Source organism: Trachinotus anak, unplaced genomic scaffold, assembly GCF_046630095.1.
Source record: "Trachinotus anak isolate AG129_WGS33_773 ecotype Australia unplaced genomic scaffold, CSIRO_AGI_Tana_v1 ptg000007l, whole genome shotgun sequence".
Lineage (NCBI taxonomy): Eukaryota > Metazoa > Chordata > Actinopteri > Carangiformes > Carangidae > Trachinotus > Trachinotus anak.
In genome coordinates this window covers 24,052,227-24,078,644 of record NW_027273858.1, presented here as the reverse complement: position 1 = coordinate 24,078,644, position 26,418 = coordinate 24,052,227, and the positions used below count along the sequence as shown (strand labels likewise).

Genomic DNA, 26,418 nt, shown 5'->3' with positions numbered 1-26,418 from the left:
GAGACTCGAGCAGAGTCTTCTGGTCGTTCCTGAAAATCAGAGGTGAAAGAGTGTTCGTAGTCAGAGCCCAGAGACTCCGAAACCAGCAGCCTGAGGAAATCAGCTCAGCAGAATCCATTTTTTTCTTTACATTGCTTTTTATATCAGACTTTTATCAAAGAACTTCTCTGGATTTTATTTTAAATTTTTTTTATTGAATCCCTCTTGATTGACTGTCCTGATTACTTGACTCTTAGATTTTATTGATTTGTTAATTTTTATTGATTACCTTTGTGCTGGTGACACTTTGCTTTTATTTCCACTATAGTATAAAAATACTTTCATTGTTTCCATGATCTGCTTGTTGTAACTCTTTTGCCTTGTATAACCTGCGTGTCTCATTCTGCTGCTCTGTGTAAAATAAAGATTATTATTATTATTGTCATTATTTTTGAGTCTGTATAATGAAGCACACCAAAATAAAAGGCAGTATGTGCGATGGTGACATTAATGTCTTTGTGCGTCTTTCTCTACAGATGCGATGGCTAATCCTTCTCCAGCAAAGAGCATGGGTGACCCTGGAATCACCCCACTGTCTCCTTCACACACTCAGGTGACTCAGCTCTCTTACACACACATACTCATTTCTGTGATTGATAAACAGCAGTACATGTATGATTTGCAGACATGTGTTCTCCTGTCAGGGTGGGTTTCTTTAGATGTTATAACTTCTTTCACCTGGCCTGGTTGTTGTCTCACTAGTTAGTGACTGAGAAGTCACTAACAGGACAGTCATGACTACCATATCTTATATTTTCTCTACACAGCAGAATCTGCTCTTTTCCTTCGATACTGGTGTGAAGAAACAGAGTGAGGCTGCTCACTCTTCCTCACTCTTGAACTTTACATAACAGTATTAAGAGGACCACAACGCAAGGACCAGATTGGGTCACTGCAGCAACAAACACTGAAAGGACTCATATCACAAAACACAGAAGAAACCTTCTTTCTGTACCAGTGACTTCTCCACCATTATGTTACAGAATGACTCAGAGCATGATTCTGTTTATCATACTGTGCAGGTACCAGGGCCCAGACATGCAGGAAAGAGCTGTAAATATTATCTCAGTGTTGCTGTGTGTGTTCGTCTTTGTGTTAACTGCTAATGTTTCTTTGGTATTTTGACATTTTTGATGTTATTGATCTGAATTGATTGTTCTTCTGTGTGCACTTCAAAGTGCACACAGAAGTGTGTGTGTGTGTGTGTGTGTGTGTGTGTGTGTGTGTGTGTGTGTGTGTGTGTGCGCGCGCGCGTGTGTGTGCGTGCGAGTGTGTGAGATAGAGCAAGAGGGCAAAAGTATGTTTGGGCTTGTTAACTATATTCTTGGGGTCCGAAAACCAGGAGCTCACTATACTTGTGGGGTCCAGCAGCTTTGTGGGGAACATAATACTGGACTCCACATGTTTAGGTCTTAGGAATTAGGTTTGGATCAGGGTCAAGGTGAGGCATTCAGCTGTAATGGGTCCCCACAAATACAGTAACACAAGGATATTAGTGTGTGCATGAACATGCATGTGTGTGAGAGATAACATGTAATCACATGACCTAACCCTGTTGAACTGTACTCTCTCTGCACAGCAGACTGACACAGACCAGGTACAGTCACAGCTGTCCTTTGTGGTGGTGGTTGCCATTGACTTTGGCACAACATCCAGCGGTTATGCTTACGCCTTCACTAAGGAGCCAGAGTGCATCCACACCATGAGGTGAGCCAGCACTACAGTGCAGACACTTAGTGAGAAGTGTGGGGTGGGCTGCAGCTACATCATGTTATTTTGCTGATAGTGGTCTACCTGGAAGGTATTTTGTTGCCCCTCTCTGACTGGCTCACTTTGCCGTTTATGTCAAACTATTCCCTCTTTATGTTGGTCACAGTACGACACTACAGTGACATCCTGGAACCAGCTGCAGTAATATTCTTAATGTTTCCAATCCCTTACATTTTCATTACTGCCTCTGCAGTGTGTAATTCTTCTTAATTCTTCGTAATTCTTGTTAATTTAAAACAAACCAAGGTCTTCAAAAATCTCACCAAATGTACTTTTTGAACTGTCATGCATTGAGGTTGTTACACAACTAAACTAAAATAAAAACATGTCAGAATGCTGTGTAAATGTTAAATCTACATATTTCTTTATGCATTTTTCACATTGAACACACTAAACTGAAGTGAAATGAAAATTTACTAGACATGCTTCCTCCAACAATAGAAAAGTGAACTTTGACCCAGCTGACTTTAGCCACTAGTGTTTCTGAATTTCCAAAAGTGTACAGCAACAAATCAGCCTCATGTCTACAAAAAGATGCAGAGAGAACATCAGCATGCAGATGTAGCTCCCAGGCTTGTTACAGAAACACTGTTCGAGTCTGAAGTTAAATATAACTATCAACTGCTACCAAAGTTAGCATTTTGCTAAGATGGTGCCATTACAGTGCATCTGGAAAGTATTCACAGCGCTTCACTTTTTCCACATTTTGTTATGTTACAGCCTTATTCCAAAATGGATTAAATTCATTTTTTACCTCAAAATTCTACACACAATACCCAGTAATGACAAAGTGAAAAAAGTTTGCTTGAAACTTTTGCAAAATGTGGAAAAAGTGAAGCGCTGTGAATACTTTCCAGATGCACTGACCAACAATCCTTGTTTTCCCACTTTAATGTGAATAATGTCTAAAACAAAAAGGATGAAGGAGGCAACGATGTGCAAGTCAGGTTAGAGGAGGTGTTGTAGCAGCAGGTGAGTAAGGAGGTCAATGACACTGACTCACCTACAAGCTCAGATTGGTGAAGAAAAGGGCTCTCAAATGTTTTTGTCTCAAGTAACACCTTACATGTTATTAAGTGACAGCACAGTTTGAGAACCTCTGGTCCAGCTAGTCTTCACTCACTGTGATATTAATGTGGAATATGGCCTGACCATAGACAGACAGTAGGATGAACTCACTCTGCCTTTGTAGAATCCAACTTTAAAGTTTTCAAGCCACAATTCATTTCCCCTCAAGCACCTGTATGAAGGACCTCTGCAACTGATATGGAGATGTTTTCTACTTCACTTTCAATAGCAAGTAGAAATGTCAAGCAGCAGGAGGTAGGCTGCTAATCACTTATTATTATGATTATTCTACTCAGTCAGTGTCACTTTTAATTATTTAGAAGACACTACACATTACACATATGTGTCATTCAAAGATGTGTGTGTGTTTTCATAGTGCCACTGAGAACATTATTTAAGAGGTTGGAATACCATGTTATATTCCTTGTTCACTGTGGAGGTCTATTATTGACTAGTCGACATTTGAGGATACTACATAGACTAGTTTGTGTGTGTGCACGATAAGCAATTAATAATAATAATAATAACTTTATTTGTACAGCAGATTGTGTTTAATAAAATGCAGATCGAAACACTTCATATAGGAGGAATAAAAGAGTGAAATGGAAGGTGTAAAAGACAAGGTGATGATTAAAGTAGACACATGGCATAAAATAAATAGAATGTAGAATAATACAGGACAATAAAATAGAAATACAGAGTAAAAGGAGAGTGAATGAATATATAAATATGTAAAATTTAAAGAATAAAAAATGTCTTTGGTGAGACAGGCCAATTAAAACAGAAAATTTTGATGTTGAATGGAAGAAATGGGAAAAGTGTGCCTGCAGTGATAAGTATAGTGAAATGTCAGTACATTTCACTACAGTATATTCACTATAGTACAGTACAGTTACTGTACTATAGTGAATATACTGTAGTGTAACCTGGTTCTTATTAGCCTGTAGTCTTTAGTCTTGGGGATTACTTCTATTATATTACATTATAATTAAAATAAAGTGTTGAGCTTTTGACAGTGTCTAACATCCCTCTGTTTAGTGCTGATATCACTGAGTTTGTTGTAACTTGTGACAGAAGCAGGAATAGAACTCTGAGAGTTGTGTGCCCTCAGTACCAGGCTCATCAGGGGTTAACAACTTCCATCCCACCACAGGCTGACAGGTGTTTAAGTTGACCAGCTTGTGCATGGTGCTACACATTCTTGGCATTTCTGTCTAAAGCTGCACCACTAGTACTCAGAATGTTGCAATCCATGTGTGTCCTTAAATTCTTCTTGGGGCTAAACTATAGCACTCATGTATGCCCTCATGTAGCAGAAATAAAGCTAAAGCTGTATGGTCAAACATATTCAGTGATCTTACACTGATCATGTGAAACCCCCGGTAGACCTTTAATGTATGCACACAACACCTCTTCTTTTTTTGCCATCATTACGAACTGTATGTGCAAAAGTGCCAGGTTACCAGGGCATCAAAATGCATTCTTTTTATGCCTCTGTGACAGCCTGGGCCGGAGGCATATTGTTTTTGGGTTGTCTGTGCATCCGTACGTCTGTTGCTCTGTCCATCCCATTCTTGTAGACACAATATCTCAGTAGCGCCTTGACGGAATTTATTCAGTTTTGGTACATATGTTCACTTGGAGTAAAGGATGAACTGATTAGATTTTGGTGGTCAAAGGTTATGGTTACGGTGAGCTCACAAAACATAGTTTTTGATGTGTGAATGCAATATCTCTGTAATGCCTTGAGAGACTTTCTTCAAATTTGGTAAAAATGTTAACCTGGACTCAAGGACAAACTGATTAGATTTTCAAAGGTCAAACAAGGTCATTGTGAACTCAAGAAACACTTTTTAGCCCTTAATCAAGACTTAACACATCAATTTCACAAAAATTGTTAATATTTGATATGACTCTGGATAAATACGGATGTAATCTGAAACTAGTCTGAGCAGCGGCGTCATACAAGCGCGAGGCGGTAATTCTAGTCTTTACATTCAATGCATTTACTTGCAAGTCAAGATCAATGTCACACTCTGTTTTACCTTGAACATGTCCCTCACCCACATCCCTGTCAGCAACCCAATAAACCTTAGTGTTATGGCTATGGAAAAGTGAACAGGAAACAAAAGCACAAGCACAAATTAATACAGGGGAAGTCAACAGGTAACACAGCAACTAAATGGACAAATGACCCAGAGGACCAGGAGCACAGGGGTAATTGGACACATGTGAAGCACATGTGGGCAGGGCAAATAATCACAAAGCGTGAAAACTTGACAAAGACACGAAATAAAACAGCCAACATACACATAAGGTAAGTGATATAAAAATAAAACAGGAAATAATAAACACAGAGTCTAAACAAAGAGTCACTAAAAGGGCAGACCATGACACTTAGTAGATCAAAATGGAAATAAAAATACAGACGTTATGAGGGATAAAAAAGAGGGAAGAAATATGACGACTTTATGACCGCTATGTTGAAATGCAACAATAGTTGTCTTGCTTGGCATCATGCATGCTTGCTACAGACACCTCCATGTGTTCTGTATCCAATAAAGACAAGCCAGTGATTCTAGAGGGAATAAGGAGGCTGCTAGTGAAGGGCTAACATCTTTTATACCAGTCAGACCAAAATGAATTGAGAGATGTAAAGAGGAAATATCGTTCAATAGGAGTAGTTTTGGTCTGTATGGCACTTTGATATCAAGTAGGTAAGATAAGGTTGTAGATACCATTTTCCAGATTTGCATTACACATGGATAATTCTAATACATGTGTAGAAAAGAGCCTGTTTCCCTTATCAAGGCAGAGTTCACAGTCAGGAGAGGATATTAGCTTCATCAGACAGAGCTTCCTGGAAGTGAGACATTTTATGCAGACATTTTTTGGAAGAACCGTTTTTTCACACTGCCTACTCCAGATTTTATAGACTGTCACAGGTTTGTAGAAATTAAGATATTTCCTGGATACTAAATCTTTGGTGTAGCCTCTAAGCAGAGAATGGAGTGAAGAAGTTGTTACAGCTACACCCCACATGACTCCATACGTCCGCATTGCTAATCTGAGACGGAGGTATTAGAAAAATGAGCTACGAACATTTTACGTGTAAATCACTGAATGATCTCATTCCTTTATCATCCCATACATCAGACAAAGTAATGATAGCTTTTGTAGACAATTGTAAAAACTGAAAAGGGGCTCCTCCTGTCATAAGATTGAAGTTATTAAATATGGGACTATGAGTGTGCCGTTTCAGAGAGGTATAAATGTAATTTTATACTAACCACCATACTGAGAGTAAAATGACATAGTTGGACTAAACTGACACTTTGCAAGTTTAGGAGGCAAAGCAGAATAAACAAGGTCCTGAGGCTGATGACTGCAAGCTAGGTTTTCCTCCATTGGTCTCCATAGGACCTGAACATCGGGGTCAGCAAGGCCACCATTTTACTTGCACCGTGGATGGCTTAATACAACGCAAACTTAGAAATTAAATAGATGGATTTAAGGATTGATTAAGATGCATTATTTGGGACTTGGGCCAATTGATCTTTTATCCAGAGAGATTAAAATTGGGCAACGATGTCCAAGCTGTGAGGAACTGAGGAGGAGGCATTACTGACATACAGCAGTATGTCATCTGTAAATAAAGTCAGAGACTGGTGTGTATTGCAAAAAATGATGGGTTTATTAAGTGGTATTGCTTGATCCTTTGGGCTGGAGGTTCTAAAGAAAGTGTAAAGAGGGAGAGAGGAGAGAGGACAGCCCTTGCGAGACCCTCTAGAAATGAAAATTTTAGTAGATAAGATGTTGGCTGCCACCATGGCTGAATGATTTGTATAAAGTACCTTAAACAGCTTAATGAAGCCCTGAAGCCAAACTTCTTAAGCACCTCCCATAGGTACTGCTATTTCTCTGCATTGTTGTCTCAAACAGGACTTTATCATATGCATCTCTATCGTGGAGGCCAAGACTAAGCACATTAAACACTTAAAGGTCTATCGCTCCTTAACAGAGTGGGTTCATGTACAGGGTAATCAGAGTAGAACACATAGAAACACAAACTGAACCCATAAAATGAAGTAGGGATAACATCAAGATCATAAAACATAGATTATATGAATTACTATCAACACAACAGTCACTGTAACAACGACATAAATCTTGTTGCCATAAAACTTGTTGTGAAACACCCCCAGGAAAGAATTTCAGATGGAGATGTAAAATAGATCCCACCAAGACCATTATGCTCATCATCTAAAAGCTATTAAATCCAGTTTTTACTAGATTGCCCAAATTAGTTCATCCACAAATCAGGTGCTTTTAGTGAGATGACCTCCATAATTTCATCATACACTTCTCTCAAGGAACAGAGACAACATTAATTATAGCTGCAAGTGGCATTGAGAGGTTTCGAACCTATTTTGCGTTCTTGACAAAGCTGAGCAAAGCCAGTGCAGCTCATTTAATTCTGTTTAAAGAACAAGACCAATCACACATTTTACTACCCCTTTGAGCTTAGAGCCCTAATAATAGCTGGCCTCCATTTGTCCAGAAATACTGTGTTAGCACAATTGGCCTAGAAGCTGAGTTCAGATGGCTTTTCTCACAAAACTGAATGATATATTTCAACCTCTCAAAAGTATTAAATGGACCAAGGTTTCCCACTGCACTAAAGCTTTAGTGATGTCCCTCTCTTGTAAGTCACTTTGAATAAAAGTGTCTGCCAATGAGTCAGTGTAAATGTAATGCATTTTCACTGTGCATATAGCTTGTGTAGGATATCTCTGGCCCTGTTCAGCTCTAAATTCAGGTGAGAACGCACCCAGGACACATTCAGGATGCATTGAAGACGCTTTTGAGATCCATTCACTCAGACCACATTCTGAGCCACATGTGGCCACATTCTGTGTGAATGCAAAGTTGTCTCAAAGGTGTCCTGGCCACATTGAAGGACCACCTACAATACTGACGTCCTCTGTTACAGTCTAATGAGTCCCAACACAGTTTCATAATGAACCGAAAATATTTTACTTTTTCTAATGGATAAAACCTTATTTCACTGTAGAGCTGTGAGCAGAGGACTGATTCACTCAACCTTCCATTACCGCTCACTCTCTCGCTCTCTCTCACTCATACACACACACATACACAGAAGCACATTTACAACAGACTCGTCTGTTGGATTGTCTAAAAACAACATTGCATACCTGTTTATTTCCATATGAAGTGGGGGAGTGAGATCTGACCTCAAGTGGTCACTGGAGATGCATTTTAAAGCCAGCTGTAAACAGCCGTACTCAGAGCTGACCACTTGTGATTGGATCACTTAGGACACATGTTAATACCAGGTCTGAACAGGGCCTCTAAGCAGAACACAAGAGACAGACGTACCTGAGGTGTGATGCATTCCAGGCAACCCCCAGTCATTCAACCCCCCCCATCCCCCACCTTCCTTCAGGACTAGTTCCCAGTTCCTTTCTCACAGCTTTAAGTTAGTTGGGAGGACATTTGTTGCCCTGACCAGGACACCAAACCTGGCCCAGTGTTAACATTTAAAGACAGATCAAAGCTTCTTGGAGAAAGCTGAGGAAAAGTTCAAATTAACAAGCAACTGCTAATGGCTCTGGAGAGCCACACTGGAGATTCCACAGACTCCTCTAGCAGCAGGGGGCTGCTGCCCTGCCTTGACCATAACTCCCCTTCAATCTACATGTACCTTGATACAGAAGAATGTAAAATTTTACAAGATGGACTTTATTACTTTTCTTATCGTGTACGTGTATCGTGTTCTTATGTGTACATTTATAATCATTTATAGTTGAATTTTGCAAGTTATGTCTGTTAAACATCATTATTAATATTTCCATAACCATTAGAGAGTAATCTGTGATGTTTGATCTCACTGGAATCACCTGAGCATCAGGATGACAGAACTTTAATCCTTTAAATTATTTCATAACAAAATACAGTTATTTAGTAACTCGCCTTAAAAGTAAAAAAATTATCTGGCATCTGCTGGTCAGTGTGCCCAGAGAACCTTCATCTACACACCTTCCCGTCTGCATCATCGCCTCCCTCTGCCATGCTGAATCAGCTGTTCCACAGACACACAAGTGCCTCCCATTCTGCTAACCAGGTGGAACTTGGTGGAAACGTGATTCTAAATTTACCACCACTTTTACCAGCTGGTCACATCAGTTTTGGTCATTCACCTGTTGCATGTTTCCCCTGTCATTTATCTGTTTATCTGTTCCCTCACTGTAGCATCATCTGTAGCATATGTGTTGTAAGTGTGTGTTGTGTTGTTGTGTCAGTCTTTGTCAGTGGTAATGTTTAAATATAAAGTTGTTGCCTGTTTTTTCTGTAACTTACTTTCAGTCACTTCATGTCTCTGATTTTTTGTGGTTTTGTTGTCTTACAGTTGGTTTGTGCGTAAACACACTCTGGACTGATCACCCACAGACTAGACCCACTGCACCAGCTTGATCACAGATTTATTGTACATTCATTGATAACTGACTTGCCTCCTCCTAGGCGATGGGAAGGTGGAGACCCTGGTGTGTCTAATCAGAAGACTCCAACCACAATCCTGTTGACTCCAGACAGGAAGTTCCACAGTTTTGGCTATGCGGCTCGTGACTTCTACCACGACCTAGACCCCAGCGAGTCCAAACACTGGCTCTACCTTGAAAAATTCAAAATGAAGCTCCACACCACTGCAGTAAGGACACAAATGTACAAACAGTGAACAAAAAAAAAGATAAATAATAAATAATAAAAATATAGTATGTACAAATCAGATATTTAAATACAGCAAATCCCACTTGCAGACCCATACCAACAACTGTGTATCGTACTAGTAAGTATTATGTGTATATGAGACCTATATATCTTATTCCTCTGTGCCACAGAGCTCCATTATTGTTATTATTTGTCATTATTACTATTATCTCTCAATGAGCCTCACTGTTGCATTGTGTTCCTTCAATGACATGAACACACACATTTTAAGATTTGACTCAGTCCCACACTCACACACCATCCTGCTGCCAAAAACACTCACTAGAAATCCACCACTGAATATAGTCCTCTTTTTTTAAAAATGAAACCATTCACTGAAGCTGAGAAATGGTCAGAGGTCAGAAAGTAAAGACAGACTAACACATGGTCATTTAATGGGATTTATTGACAATAAAAAGAACACAGAATAACACCAGAGTTTGGAGGTAGAGGAAAGGTCAGGGGTCACCAGAGCCACTAGGGATCTTCCTCTGGTGACCAAGTATACTGAGCAGTGTCACATATCTGCAGTATTTCAGATCAAGAGGATAACTGAGAATGGCATTGCAAATCTAGAGCTCATACCCACACTGTTGAATGAGTCTTCTGTGTTTTCCTTCAGCTCAAATTTTAATGTCTTATCTCTGCAATCAGAATCTGTCCATTGACACAGACCTCCACGCAGCCAATGGGAAGAGAGTGAAAGCTCTGGATATCTTTGCATATGCACTGGCCTTTTTTAAGGAGCAAGCACTAAAGGTAACATCCCTGTGTCACCACCACATTTTCTGTTGTATTACACTTGCAATATATTTTCATATTTGGCTGATACTTTGAACTGAATTTCTGTAGCCCACAATGAATAGAAGTGTTTGGCCCGATCTCTGCCCAACCACTTTACCATGATGGTCTGATTCTACAGTGTCACACTAACCATGCTAATGGGTTGTGTAACATACAGTTGTTTGTTCATCCCTATAGGAGCTGAGTGATCAGACAGGGGGTGAGTTTGACAACAATGATGTGAGATGGGTGATCACAGTTCCTGCCATTTGGAAAATGCCTGCAAAGCAGTTCATGAGGGAAGCTGCCTATAAGGTAGGCAGTTCACATTCAGTTCCTTTTCCCAGTTCATCTGTAGTTGTCTGTAGTAATAAAAACTGATTCCAAGTCTCTAAGGAAATTATAACGATATGAGAACAGCTGAAAATAAGATTTAATATGGTAGTTTGGTAAAATGATGTCTGTGTTTGAACATTTACTGTAGAGAGAGAGAGAGAGAGAGAGAGAGAGAGAGAGAGATGGATGGTCGGGGCTGGTGTAGTGCTGCACAGTAATCAGGACTCTCAGTCATGTATGACTCCACACACACATAAAGTAGAGTGACCTCCAGACTGTGGTGGAGGACACAGGGAGGGAGTAAGATAAAGATCAAAACAGAGACAAAAAACACTGAGACATGAAGGCAAGGAAAGAGAACTACTGATTGACTGATGACTGGCACACAATCATAAACGCTTGATAAGAACAAGTGAATTCATCTTAACCAATGTGAAAGGGTCAGTCAGTGATATTACAAATATAAATCCATCTTGTTGGGCCTTTTGTAATGTTTAGTGAAGTGTTCAATCATTAATGGCTATGTTTTGGACAATTGTACAAAACGATTAGTACATAAAAAATACATTGTGGAATACCGGGTAAGAGAACATCACTGTATAGATTATGAGTAAGAAGAGATGGTTTGTACAATATTGTGTAATTTCACAGGCAACATGCATCATTCTGCCAAGTTTAATTACATTCAATCAAATAAGTGTGTAATGTCTTTGGCATGGCGCCCAATTGAGTGTCTTCCGCTAAATACAATACATGTGTTTTTCAAATGTATGTTCTGTACATATGTACTTTTTTTGTACATAGATAAATATATATCTTTTGCACATATATGAAATATTTTTTTTGTACCTTGTTGTATTTTTCTGGAGGCAGCTTTGTTGCCACCTCACACTATTGACACTTGTTACCTCACATGCAGAGCATTGTACTTTATCATGTACTTTTATACATGCATGTTGTATTTGTATATTTGTGTACAAATGTGGAAACTTATGTCCAGGCCCTATTACGGACTATGTCCATGTGACATCATCCTGTAACCAGTATCATGTGATTTAAAGTTCCTCCAGACATGTTCTAACTCTGTGAAAATCCTCTGCTATGATTAGTATTTTTGTTTAACATGGTTTTCCCACATAAAAAGTAAAAAGATTTTTTTTATTGGGTCTGAAGCTCATCTACTCTGACTACCTCACTGAGAAACCTGGATCAGGCCTTTAGCCCCTCCCACCACCTGCTCCAGGTGTCCAGATGAAAGAGCAGAGAGTATGAAGATGGTTTGAGGAGGAAACGTCAGTGAGACTCAGCCTCATGTTTGAGCCTCAGTCAGACCCAGACTCAGATGAGGAGTCTGTTAAGACCAGAATCAGAGACTAGCAGAGTGATCAGAACGGTTAGCATAGTTAGCATCTTTCATTTGTTTATGTTGTTTGTTAGCTAGTAACTGGCAACAGCTGACACAGTGTTAGTGGTTGTGCTAATGCTAACTCTGGCTCTCTGTACTGACAAGGTTTATTTAGCCCAGCCCCCTGTCCCCACAGGTTGACAGGATTGGTTCCTTAGGTTCTATGACGTATGAATCCCTGGCTGTCTGAATCTGTTTTTACGAGACATTGGTTCACTGCAGTTCAAGGTGGGAACACTTTGTCATGGTGTTGACTGATTATTTCATGATATGTCTTGTATTATATAAAAAACATCAAATGGACATGTTAACTAGGTTTAACAGTTGATTTTCATCGTAGGGGGTCTTTAAGATAGCACCATGCATTTTATTTTCATCTGATGAAGAGCAGGTGAAATACCACTGGGTTTTTGTTGCAATAAATAGACATATTGATCCAACTGATTTGTGTGCGCTCCAGGGTGCTGTCTGACAGTGAATGCACTGACAGTGGAGGGGTCCATGTCAGTAACTGCATAATCTACTACACCCGATCCAAGACCTGAGGAGTGAATCTCCCTGAAGAGGCCCCTCTGAAGCCACCATTAACTATGGACAGGCCCTAGGCCCAACAGAGAGGCACCACCTCCCTGCTTTGATTTTTTTTTTTCAGCAAAGGTTGTTTTGATGGGTGATGGATGGTGAGGTAAACAGTGTAGACTGACCAAACACATGATTGTTGCCTTGTGGGTCTAGGTTTAGTTCCTATGCTTCCATTCAGATCTCCAGTTAGAAGCACATTTCCCTGGCCCTGGAAATAGGAGATTTCTTAATGGAGAGTTTCAAAAAAATGTCTTCTTCAAAATAAGAAGTCTTGCTTGTGTCTGTCTGTTTGTGTCTGAGAATTTCCAATTGGAGTCAGCCAGAAGGAGCACCAGTGGAAGGAAGCTGGGAAGGCAGAGCTGCTGGTTGATGTGGATGTATCAGAAGGGTGGGTGCAAAGCAGAGAGGGTGGGACAGAGGCAGGGGTTTAGGACAACAGCAGGGAGTCTGTGTCTCCAGGTGTTGGACTTGCCTTTTCTCTGTTCTCAGCATGTTCTTACTTTGCCTCTAGACTTCCTCTGAGGTCAGATTGTTTTTGTTAGGCTCCTGTAGAGTGCTGTTTTGAGGGTGAGACAGCCTGGCCCGGGTCAGCTCCTTGAATTCAGCGAAATCTAGCTTTAGCAGGGCCAGACTCTTCTTCATCTGGTTGATGGAGCTGGCAGGGGCGAGAAGGGCAGAGATCACAGTCAAAGGGGAAGCTGATTCTCTTGGACTCCGGGATAGCTTCATTCTCCTTGGACCATGATCTTTGATTTTTTCTTTGGTTTAACATGTGATGGTGAGCAGAGGGTCTTCCTTGTCAATGCTTTCATCTTAACAGATCTTCAGTCTGCTCCCTACCGATGACCTTGTTGGATACATATGCATAACTGTTTGGCTTTCCAGATGTAGATGGAAATCACGTTTTGTGTTAGGAGGAGACATGACTAGAGAGCTTGGTTGGTTGGTTGGTTGGTCAGCAGGATTACGTAAAATCTACTGAACTGATTTGCACCAAACTTAGTGGAGGGCTGGGACGTGGGGAAGAATCAATCACATTTTGGTGCAGATTGATGTATACAATCGGTTATGGTGGTGAGATCTATGACCTGACTCTTGTGTGCCGTTCTAGTTGTATTTTGTTTTTCTTTTTAACACTGAGATTTATGATAATGTTAGATTCCAATACTGCTCAAACTACTGCACAAACATTATGAATACCCCCTGTCATGACTGTAAATAATCAGTTCTGAATCCCCAACATTGCAAATGTATTGTACCTCATGTCTGTCATGGATATCATCTAGAAGAACTTTACCAGCTTGGAGATCCAAGCAGTGCTGTCATACATAAACTGTATGAACAAAAGTTGAACCATATATAACGGTCTGCAAGATGTACTCAGATATGTTTCTGAGGCTGTTTTCAGTGTGGCTTCACAAATGGCCCTGTTAATGTCCTCAACTAACATTGCATTTATGCACTGTAGAATTGTATGTCTCCCTCATTTAACCAATGTTATTATTAGTATTGTGTGGCCTGAGATGTGAATGTATCATGTATTAACTCTGCCACAAATGGCTTCAGGGAAGGCCTAGCAGACAAAAATGTGCTTAGATGGTCTATCAAAATTTAAATTGTTGACAGACGTCAGCCACATTTATGTGTGAGACTAAAAGGCAGGAATGCAAATGTCTGCCAAGGCTTCAACAGCTGATCTGGAAAAAAATATTTGGCATAAAAAAGTTAAGACCTTAAAATGAGAATATCTTAAATTCAGGCAACCTCAAGTTTTTGACAATTACTTGTCATGTTTTCCTTCGTCACTTATCAATGAATGTGTTGATTTCCTTTTTCCTTGTTAGAAAAACGTGATAATTTGCCTCCAGAGTCTCACCTCCGGTGAGTGCAGGTTTTTGGTTCTGGTCTCTGAACAGGCATGATGGTACCAAACCTGACTGCACCGACTGTTTGCCAAGAGATAATTTCAAACATCTAACTCCACTTAAAACCACAAACTGTCATTTTGGTAAGAACCTACATTTCGGTGTAGATCTAGTTAAAGGGGAGAATCAAGGAATTTTTTTAATCACTTTGCTAAACATTGTGAGATGTGGCTAACATGTTAGCAAAGAATTGCCTGTTTACATATTCAGCAGACTCAAAGCAACAGTAGCATTCATTGGGAATCATGTTTCTGGACAACAATCTCTGCTTTGACCTATGTTTTGGCTCTGGCTCTGTAGCTGCTAACTGCCCCACCACGGTCACCAGCTCGTCTCTGGCCCTGTTCAGACCTGGTATTAACATCAGTCCTGAGTGATCCAATCACAAGTGGACAGCTCTAAGTTCAGATGAGAAAGCACCCGGGAGGCATTGAGGACACATTTGAGATCCGACCACTCAGACCACATTTGGAAGTGGTCTGGGCCACATGTGGCCATTCTTTTAACAGTGTGAACGCAAATGCGTCCTGTCCACATTGAAGGACCACCTACTCTACTGACGTCCTCTGCCACAGGCTAATTAGTCCCAACACAGTTTCCTAATGAACCGAAAATGTTTTACTATTTTTAATGGATGAATTCACTGTAGAGCCGTGAGCAGAGCAATGATTTCTCTCACTCACACTCACACACACACACACACACACACACACACACACACACACACACACACACACACACACACACAAACAGAATCACATTGACAATGAACCCTTCTGTCTGATCTAAAAACAGCACTACATACCTGTTTATTTGCATATGAAGCAGGGAAGTGAGATATGATCACAAGCGGTCACTCCAGGCATTTGGAGATACATTTTAAAACCAGGTTTGAACAGACGTACTCAGAGCTGACCACTTGTGGAGGAATATCAAATCCTCTCATGTAACTGGACAATAAGAAAATCAGCTTGCTTCCCAAAATGTTAAACTTTTCCTTCAGTTTGAAGTTTCCAGTTGAAGAAATTACTTCAAAGTAACATTAAAAATCTTACGTGATCTAGAACCTGAATTTAAAAAAGTGGTTCCAGACTGATCCAGATTCCTGTTTTCCTGCTGTCTTCTCCAGTGATGTAATTTTTTGTCATGTCCCTGGTGTGCATGCTAAAGGAGGAAGAAGGGCGTGGGGAAGGGTGGGGGTTTGGCTGTTATCTGCAGTGTGGCAGGAGGCAGGGATGGAGGGACAGAGACAGAATGTGATTAAAGCACAGAGGTAGAGAGAGAGTGAACAAAGGAAGCTGGGCATTTGCAGTGAGTCAGCGTCCAGCAGTCTGGGTGCTTATGGAGCAGCCCACTGTTACCACTCCTCTTCTGATGATATAATCCATCAGTTCTCCAGGGGCCATAACACAACCTACAGCCCTTTCACTTCTGATCCATCCCTAACATCAACACTGTTTCTTCTTAAACAAGAACAGTGGTGTGGCTTTTTTTTGGATTTTCTAAGGTGTTGGTGTAAGTTTTAGCCGTGGACCCACAAAAAGCAGAACACAAAATACTGAGGTGGAAAACACAGAGTTCTCTATTGTCAGTTTTGTAGGAGAGAGGAGAGTCTTTGCTGTTGAAGGGTTTGTCATTGATTGGGGATTGGATTGGTGACTGGTCAGGGTGTTTTACAGAGCGGCAGGTGGGTGTTGGATGAGTGGGGTTACACTGTGGAGATCTTTCTGGCGATGATCCAGGAAATCCACAGGAGACAGACAGGAAAGTGGAGCTGGATGGGCAGATGAACAGGCAAGGCAAAGCAGAAGCAAGAACCTGAAGCACACAGAGGAGACTGGTTACCACAGAGTTCCATAAAACACACGAGCATAGCAGAAGGTTAAGGCAGAGTGTTATACCACTGAATGTGATGGAACGATCTGGTAATGAGTGGAGAGCTAGAGTTGATGGTAGGATTGGAAACAGGTGCCGAGGCAGACCTGGCAGGAACAGCAGAACTGGAAGCCACACCCAACTACACAGACACACACAAACAGACCAGAGAGGGAAGGGGAACACAAGAGAACACAGGGGAAATAGGGCCAGAGGGGACCTAATCCTATCAGATTTGTTATTCAGGTTAAAATTAAGCTAGCTGTCTGAGAAACAGAAACAAAGCTGAAAAGCAAGCCACGTAAAATATGATCAGTCAGGGATTTGATATTAATGATGGTGGAGTGTGATTTATAACAGTCGTAATTTCCTTCTGGTTGGACTGTTAAACATAATCACATTTCAGCATAACAAGTCTTGATTAAGTCAGTTTATAGATATGAACTATAGTTACAGTAGTAACTTCATGAGTGGCCTACATTTCCTGGCATATTAAACAACACCTCTTAAACAAATCATATGCTGTTTCTCAAACTAGTCGAGTCTACAGTTGACTAATATAAAAGTCCTCTCTGTGGGCTCCAGGTTTAACTACAACCCCCACCACAGCTCTTTTAATTGCAGATATGCATAAATATTGGTTTGGTACTTCCGTTTGTGCAGTTTTTGTACACAACGTGTGTAGCATAGTAAGCATGTGATCTCAGAAGTTAGTATTATTGCATTTACAGGAGTAGGAACAGAGCATTTTCTGCCTGCTCATTTAGTGACTATGACTGCGGGAGCTCAACATCTGTCCAAGTGGAGTACAACAGTCAGCATCACTTTTCATATTCACAACTCTGAACCACAGACTGTAAATAAAGTTGGACGTAGCCTCTGTGACGTCACCCGCAAGTTTCTGAAGAAGCTCAGAGTGAGCTGCTCCACCATTGCCATTTTGCCAGAGCCAGACTCCGCCCCTAACTCCTGGCTAATCCAATAATAGTCAAAGAGGTTAGGTGTGTGGAGTCTAGACTTTCATGCTAGTGTGAGTGACGGGGGGGGGCAATCTCAATTATGCATAATTTCAGTCCTTAATAAAATGTAAACAGGTGAGTTCTATACAGTTAGCCAGTCATGAAGGAGGAAATTAGCTCTAGTTTTTGTACCAGGCTGTAAACATGTTTATTTCTGCTGTAAAGTTGGACATTTTAACATGGGAGTCTATGGGGACTGACTCACTGTTGGAGACTCTAGTGGTCATTAGAGCAACTGCAGCTTTTAGTACTTGCGGTCTTTAGCTCTGGAGGTTGATGCTTGCTCTGAACAAGCCTATACAACTTTAGACACAGCCTGCTGCAGCATTATGTACTTTTTATATATGTCACCATTGTGACTCAAATGTGAGAGAGAAGATAAAAACAACTAAAGTTTATTCAGTTTAACTCCCTCGACCAGTTGGGTTTGAGAGGAGAAAGAGGGTGTGGGGGAAGAGTGAGAGGAAGAAGAGAGAGAGAGAGAGAGAGAGATAATAATAATAATAATAATAATAATAATGAGTGTTGTAGTTGTTAATCTGGATCCTGCTGTTCCAGAAACAGAGATACCTGCAGAATGAGGAGAGAGAGAAAGAGGGCTCAATGCATCACGGGAATCCCCCAGCAGTTTAGGTCTCTAGCAGCATAACTAAAGGATGTTCAGGACACACCTGAGGCAGCTCTAAGCGTTATCAAAGAGAACAGGTTCAGAATCAGAATCAGAATCAGAATCAGTTTTATTGCCAAGTATGTTTTCACATACAAGGAATTTTTTCTGGTGATTGGTGCAATTGATCAGCAACAGTGGGGCTCTCTAGCCTTGTTGATAAGGCTAATAGCAGATGGGAAGAAGCTATTTTTGTGGCGAGAGGTTTTGGTCCTGAAGGACCGCAGCCTCCTGCCAGAGGGGAGTGTCACAAAAAGTTTGTGTCCAGGGTGGGAGGAGTCAGCTACAATCTTCCCTGCACGCCTCAGAGTCCTTGAGGCGTACAGGTCCTGGAGGGATGGAAGATTGCAGCCAATCACCTTCTCTGCAGAGTGGATGATACGCTGCAGTCTGTTATTGTCCCTCTCCGTGGCAGCAGCATACCAGATGGTGATGGAGGAGGTGAGGATGGACTCAATGATGGAGGTGTAGAAGTTCACCATCATAGTCCTTGGCAGGTTGAACTTCTTCAACTGCCTCAGGAAATACATCCTCTGCTGAGCTTTTTTGATGAGGGAGCTGATGTTTAGCTCCCATTTGAGATCCTGTGTGATGGTGGTTCCCAAGAAGCGGAAATGCTCCACGGTAGCCACGGGGGAGTCGCACAGGGTGATGGGGGTGGGTGGGGCCGGGCTCTTCCTGAAGTCCACTATCATTTCCACTGTCTTCAGAGTGTTTAGCTCTAGGTTGTTCTGCCTGCACCAGGTCACCAGACGGTCAGTCTCCCACCTGTAGGCAGACTCATCGCCATCAGAGATGAGTCCAATGAGAGTGGTGTCGTCTGCAAACTTCAGGAGCTTGACAGACTGATGGCTGGAGGTGCAGGTGTTGGTGTACAGGGAGAAGAGCAGAGGAGAAAGAACGCAGCCTTGCGGGGATCCAGTGCTGATGGTCTGGGAGTCAGACACGTGCTTTCCTAGCTTCACGTGCTGCCTCCTGTCAGACAGGAAGTCGGTGATCCACCTGCAGGTGGAGTCAGGCACGCTCAGCTGGGAGAGCTTGTCCTGCAGCAGAGCCGGGATGATGGTGTTGAAGGCAGAGCTGAAGTCCACAAACAGGATCCTGGCATAGGTCCCTGAGGAGTCCAGGTGCTGGAGGATAAGTGGAGAGCCATGTTGACGGCGTCATCTACAGACCTGTTGGCTCTGTAGGTGAACTGCAGGGGGTCCAGGAGTGGGTCAGTGATGGATTTGAGGTGGGACAGGACAAGGCGCTCAAATGATTTCATGACCACAGAGGTCAGGGCAATGGGTCTGTAGTCATTTAGACCTGTGGGCCTTGGTTTTTTGGGGACAGGGATGATGGTGGAGGATTTGAAGCAGGCTGGCACGTGGCAGGTCTCCAGTGAGGTGTTGAAGATGTCCGTGAACACTGGAGACAGCTGATCAGCACAGTGCTTCAGGGATGATGGAGAGACAGAGTCAGGACCAGCTGCTTTGCGGGGGTTCTGCTTCTTAAAAAGCCTGTTGACATCTCTCTCCAGGATAGAGAGAGACGTTCCTTTGGTAGGGGAGGAGGGGGGCTTGTCCCACTGTCTTTCAAAGCGGCAGTAGAACTCATTCAGATCGTTGGCCAGACGGAAGTCGTTAGTGGAGTGGGGGGGTTTAGGTTTGTAGTTTGTGATCTTTCTGAGCCCTTTCCAGACAGAAGCAGAGTCTCTGGCTGAGAACTGGAGCTGAAGTTTCTCAGAGTACAGTTGTTTAGCTTCTCTCACCGCTTTGCTAAACCTGTACTTGGACTCTTTAAACCTGTCCCTGTCCCCACTCCTGAAAGCTTCCTCCTTTTACCTCCTGAGCTGACTGAGCTTAGCTGTGAACCAGGGTTTGTCATTGTTATAACTCACCCTGGTGTGTGATGGGATACAGCAGTCCTCACAGAAGCTGATGTATGACGTCACAGCCTCTGTGAACTCATCCAGACTGTTGGAAGCAGTCCTGAACACCTCCCAGTCAGTGCAGTCCAAACATGCCCGCAGATCCTCTATGGCTTCACTGCTCCACTGCTTCGATGTCTTCACAACAGGTTTACACAGTTTTAGTTTCTGCCTGTATGTGGGAATCAGGTGGACCATGACATGGTCAGAGTGGCCCAGTGCAGCCCGGGGGACGGCGTGATAAGCACCACTGATTGTGGGGTAACAGTGGTCCAGAGTGTTCCCCTCTCTGGTCGGGCAGTTAACAAACTGTCTGTATTTGGGCAGTTCGTGGTTGAGGTTACCTTTGTTAAAGTCACCAAGGACAATAACTACGGAGTCCGGGTTGGTCTGCTCCACACACAGTATCTGGTCGGCGAGCGCCTGCTGTGCCTCCTGCACGTTGGCCTGTGGTGGGATGTAAACACCGACCAGGATGAATGAGGTGAACTCCCGGGGGGAGTAGAAGGGCCTGCAGTTTATGATGAAAGTCTCCAGGTCAGGAGAACAGTGCTGCAGGATCACTGTCACGTCTCTGCACCAGCCACTGTTAGCATAAAAGCAGATTCCTCCACCTTTCGTTTTGCCGGACAGCTCTGTGTCGCGATCCGCTCTGAAGAGTTGAAAGCCGGCCAGCTCCAGCGCAGAATAATAAGATCAGGTTACGCCTGATCTTAAATGTAGAGAGGGTGTCTGCCTCCTGAACCCAGACTGTTTATGTTGAAAATGAAGAGTGTATTTTTCTGCTCTTGTGTAGTCTGGACTGGTGTCCCGTGAAAACCCAGAGCAGCTGATCATCGCCTTAGAACCTGAAGCAGCATCAATCTATTGCCGGAAGCTCCGCCTCCACCAGATGGTTGACCTGGGGACCCAGACCTCCCAGAACGGCTTCAACCCCACTGACAACGTAGGGAGCGGAATGACCCAAGGTAAGTACTATCAGCATCAATGTTTTTTTTTATGTCATGTTTATCACCTTTGACCCTGCACTTTGTTCACCATGAATCATACGCACAATCACACCACTACTAAGAAGAGTTTTCTGAATGTGTGTGGAGTTTCTCTTTAAAGACTTCTTACAGCAGCTGTAGTGTTCACACTGTAACAAACTGTGAATGTGTTTCTTCCATAGTAAACATGTTTTCTTATTAAAGTCAAACTCCAGGGTTTAAAGGCACTGTGATTTTTTTATTTGTTTCCAGCCATCACATTTTATCTGGTTTTGCTTCATTTCTGAGATTTTGTCCTGCCCATAAACACTTTTTTACATCAGTGCTTTTATTACAGCTCCCAGCTCACCACTGATGGTTTGCTCTGTGTTGAGTTTCATGACATCAAACTTTATTTGTATTGCACTTTTCATACAAACAATTTAACACAGAGTGCTTTACAGAATAAAAGCAATAATATCCGCCACACACGCACGAACGCATGCACGCATGCACGCATGCACGCACGCACGCACGCACGCACGCACGCACGCACGCAGGCACACCCCAACCCCAACCCCCATCCACACAGAGTAATAAATGACTATGTTATAAATAAAAACAATAAAACTGAGACAACAATAATGATAAAATAATAAAATGTTAAACAGAGGACATGTACTGAAGTTAATAAAACCAGAAATAAAAGGTGGGGGGTCTTAAAAGGAATGCAATCCAGAATATAAACACAGAGTAAAAGGACATGTCAGTAAAACAGTCTCAAATGTATAAGTTATAGACAAATATTATAAAGAAAGACTCAATGAAAAGCCAGACTGAAGAGGTGGGTCTTGAGTTTGTTGCCCTCAGGTCTTCAGGGAGGCTGTTCCAGAATCGTGGACCACAGTAATAACAGGACACCTCACTGTGGGTTTGTGTTTAATTAAAAGGACCTGACCAGACGACCTGAGGGTTCCAGAAGGTTCATAGGTTAAAAGCAAGTCTGATAAATAGGAAGGACCAGCACCTTTAAGAGCTTTGTAAGGGGCTCAGACAGGCAGGCACTTTAAAACTGGTGTAGTGTGGACTCTTTTTCTGGTCTTAGTTAACACATGTGCAGCTGAGTGTTGAAGCAGTTGTAGTTGAGTTATATTCTTCTTAGGAGACCAGGAAGCTGAGCATCACAGCAGTTCACAGCAGTGTCTCTGTTGGGCTAAGAGAGAAATGGTTGGACTGTGACAAATGTTGTTCAGATGATAAAATGCATTAATGCTTAGTTATGTTTCTGACGTGAGGCTCAAAGTAGTAGCAACATTATAGTAGTGTGCAGTTATTAGTATCATCAGCTCCTTCATACAGTTTGTATTTATTTGATTTTGAAACCGATGGGTCTGTGTGGATCATTTCAGCTGCCCACGTCCATGAGGGTTTGTGTTGACCCCCGACTGTCCTTGCTGCAGGTGCACAGACCGCACGTGAACTAGAAAAGTGAACTGGATGCTCATTTTTACTGTATAAAAAACTTTTTCTTTTTTTTGTCTTTTTAACAGTGGACTAGATAGATAGATAGATAGATAGATAGATAGATAGATACTCAAGCCAATATTTTTCGTGACAATCTGTTTTACCAGTTTGCATGGGAGCTAGCAGCTCACTCTCTCCCCTGCGTCTGTGTGTGTGTGTGTGCACTGTAACTGCATGAGATTACATCGCTGCTTCGGTTTTTAAAAACTTTTTTATACACACAAATTTTGGTGGAAAAAGGGCAAAGTTAAAGATATTTGAGCATGGGATAGCAGCAAAACAAAGCATGGTCTCTCCTGACTATATATATATAAAGTCTCTGAAACTGCTTAAGATGAATGTGGCACAGTAATGGTTTTCTCTCATTGATCTTGTTTTCATAATTGTTGGAAGCCAATACTGTATTTGAAAAAATACTCCATGTCCACCCTGGGCAACAATCAAGACTTCACAATAAAAAAATAATATATTTCACTGTTCACACATTTAAAAAACTGAGCCACATTGAAAGCTAATATTATACAGTGTATATGAACTAGAGAAATTACAGTCCATCAACTGCAAGTAACTGACATGTACTTTAACCCGGTCCAGCTTATCACCTGGTTATTAATAAACCACAATAAACCACATTAGATTAAAGTAATCCATTATATTTCTAGTTATAACATCTTTGTCATGAGTTTGTCTTTGGTTATTGCATGCAAATATAGACAGAAGCTGAAGCCAAAGTGACAGCTGTTATATCCCCACCTCTCCCTCCTTTTCTCACACATCATTCATCTTTATTTAAATGGTGTGGTCAAATGAATTAACATTTAGACCAGGTTTAATCTCTGCTGTTTTCGGTAAAGAACATCACAGTCATTATTAACCTGCAGATGGAAACAGGTTTGTAATCCACAGCAGACAGATGGTGAAAAGGAAACTGAATCTTGCATTATGTTTTCATCTGTTTCTTATTTATTTTTGGCTAGACCGCAACAGCAGGGCCAGCCCTATAATCTGGAATGTCCCAGAGTGAATGACTGACTGACTGATTGATGGACAGATTGACTGATCATATTTACATCACTGGTCAGCTGAGTGCCTCATCACTGAGTTGGAGTTTCTAGTGCAAACAGGTTCTATCAGGGGGTGTTTACAGTCTGCAATGTTTCCAACACCTCTTGTTACAGGCAGTCTACGTAGCCACTTTGGTTTCCTGGCTGCTTGGGAACTGCAGGGTAGCAGAACAGTGCTTCCACTTCACTGAGGCTTGCCTCGATTACAGCAAATAAACTACTTTTATTACATGTATCATTATTACTAAAGGAGGCAGAGGAACAACTAAACATAAGACACACCGAGCAGAGAGAGCAGGAGAGAGGGAGGGAGAGAGAGAGAGAAGTCATTGCTAACTGCTAAAGAAACTAGCAGATCTGAATAACAGGTAAAAAACAGAAACACTAGCAACAGGAAATGAGACGATACACTTTCTGCAGCATAGCAATAAAAGCCATGTTAAGAAATAAAGGTTTTCTGTCTTCTTCAACAAGTCAAATGGGAGCAACTGAAAATGAGGCTTTGTACTTAAATAAGGCTTGGACCAATTCTACTTATCAAACAGAGCTAGACATAGATCTGGCACTAATAAAAACAAGACAGTCTGCCTCTCCTAACTTTCTCTCTGAGTGATCATTTGACAGTAAATACAGCTGAAATCACAGCTCAGACTTTGTCTTTAATTTGGTGATTTTGTTTGGTGGTTTTGTCAGATGTTGTCGTGGTTATAAAATCAGGATTTGACCATAAGTGGTCCAGCCATGTAAAAGGTTTTGACCTAGTCTGGTTTCTTCCCTCAAATAAGAACAATGTGTTGAAAGGCTTGAGTATGTTTCCCTGTGTCAAAAAGACAGAGGTTAAATTTTAGGGACTCAAAGATGAACTGATGAGAACTTGGTGGTCAAAGGTCAAGATCACTGTGGCTGCACAAAACATGTTTTTGGCCATAACTGAAGAATTCACACACTGATGACCTGCAGCTGGAGGGATAATTCTAGTTACTGTATAAATTATTTTATTTGTGGTAGATTTGCAGTGATTTGAGTTTTTTTTTTTCAATTAAACTATTGCAAAAACAGATCCAACAGAATATTTTGGAAAAAACTGTCTCCAGGGGTGATTGTTGTCTGTCTCTGCATGCGAGTTGGAGAGTTTTCTTTCTGTCATCATTGTTTCCTCTGTGTCGGAGGAAATGTCTCTCAGGTTTTCCTGTTCTCAGCCAGTCAACCTCAGGTCACAGGACTTTACTGTCCTACAGGTTAAGTCATACAAGTTATTTTTAGACTAAAAATGAAAACATCCATTTGTTAAATAGATTGAGTTTGTTTATCCTTGTGTCCGATGAAAACTAACTGACTAGTCTGAAACTGAAGACTTATGAATCTCATGTGTTGATGTTGGATGAGTTGGTCTGGACTTTGACTGAACATGTTTTGACTTGGTTTTTGTCATGCTGCTTTATTGGCCTTGTTTTCTTTGAAAAGTCAACTGCATTATTTCAGTGAGACTTACCATGTTAATAAAAGTTTGATAAACAGCAATTAGGTTCTTGGTTAATGTCTTGTTTTGTTTAACTGCCTCTTTCACTGCTGCATGTTCACAACATGACTGGTGATGTATTGTCCTAGAGGCCTTGACTGCATCTTCTTAGAGGTAAATTCTCTGCAGACTGTGTTTATGTGTTGAGAGGACAAACTATCTGTTTTTATTTAAATATGGCTTTTCCTGAAAACACAGACTCCATCACAGACTGAAAGATCAGAGTCAGACTCACAGTGTGGTGATACATGTGCATCTCAGCCTTCTGCTTGCCTCACACACTACTGTACATACGGCACACAGCTTCACACAGCTGAGCTTCACGCCTTCATCACACTCACCAGAACATTCTTTCTCTGTTAACAACCAGCCAAGGAGCATGTTCGGCGCAACCGGCAGAGTCGCACCTTTTTGGTGGAAAATGTCATAGGGGAGCTTTGGTCGGAGCTGGAAGAAGGTAGAGTCTTTATCTCCTTTTACTCATCTCTTATGATTTCCTTTTCTTCCTCAGAGGGTAACTGCTCTTGCTTTTCCTATGCTGCCAATCTGTCATTAAGGCACTAGCTTTAGACATTAGAACACAGAACATGTAGTATCAACCTAGAGATCATAGAAAATAATTTGCAGAAAGGCACCAAGATTTTAAATAATGCTTTGTCATGTTATTTTTTCATCATATTTTTTACATTTTATTTCATTGTGTGATAAACAGATGCCTGCATGTCTCTGCTCTACCTCCCTGTTCTCATGTTTACTTCCAACGTCCTTGAAGGAAAATATGATTACAGTGTGGGTTTTGTTGGGGTTTGCTGGTTCTGTCAGGTGTGATGACATGACTGACTCAAGTTATCACTAAGATCTGGGTCACGCAACAGCAGCAGGTGATCAGATGGTCAGTGAGAAAACATACTGATGTCTGTTTCAACTTAGGCTCACTGTAGCTGTGCAATGAGGAATTACAGGCGACATTTCAAGTATTCTCACTTTAAGTTCCACCTCAAATTAGCATCAATGAAATGTACAAATCAAGAGAATAATGACTCAATGACTTGATTTGTAAGCAATCATCCTGCTTAAAGTCAAGCTGCTCTGTAAATCATAGGACCTGTGTTCTTCTTCTCCTCATTGTCCTCAAAAGGAAGAAATCCTATTTTATATTTGTGGGTTTCTGGG

General features: G+C 41.6%; 1 protein-coding gene across 19 annotated transcripts in view; it reads left to right on the top strand.

Moving 5' to 3' along the window:
* hspa12a (heat shock protein 12A) overlaps positions 1–26,418 on the top strand; it is a 57,706-nt gene that overhangs the window by 18,320 nt on the left and 12,968 nt on the right. For 13 of the 19 annotated variants that reach the window (XM_071481528.1, XM_071481529.1, XM_071481526.1 and 10 more), the window contains 7 exons: positions 516–592; positions 1,619–1,746; positions 9,421–9,607; positions 10,321–10,425; positions 10,648–10,764; positions 20,967–21,138; positions 25,616–25,702. In XM_071481528.1, the coding sequence (XP_071337629.1) occupies positions 521–592; positions 1,619–1,746; positions 9,421–9,607; positions 10,321–10,425; positions 10,648–10,764; positions 20,967–21,138; positions 25,616–25,702 (868 nt within the window). In that variant the 5' untranslated portion in view covers positions 516–520. Of the gene's footprint in view, positions 1–515; positions 593–806; positions 1,062–1,618; positions 1,747–9,420; positions 9,608–10,320; positions 10,426–10,647; positions 10,765–20,966; positions 21,139–25,615; positions 25,703–26,418 lie in introns of those variants that run through there. The other 6 variants (XM_071481531.1, XM_071481518.1, XM_071481530.1 and 3 more) reach the window with 3 other exon arrangements.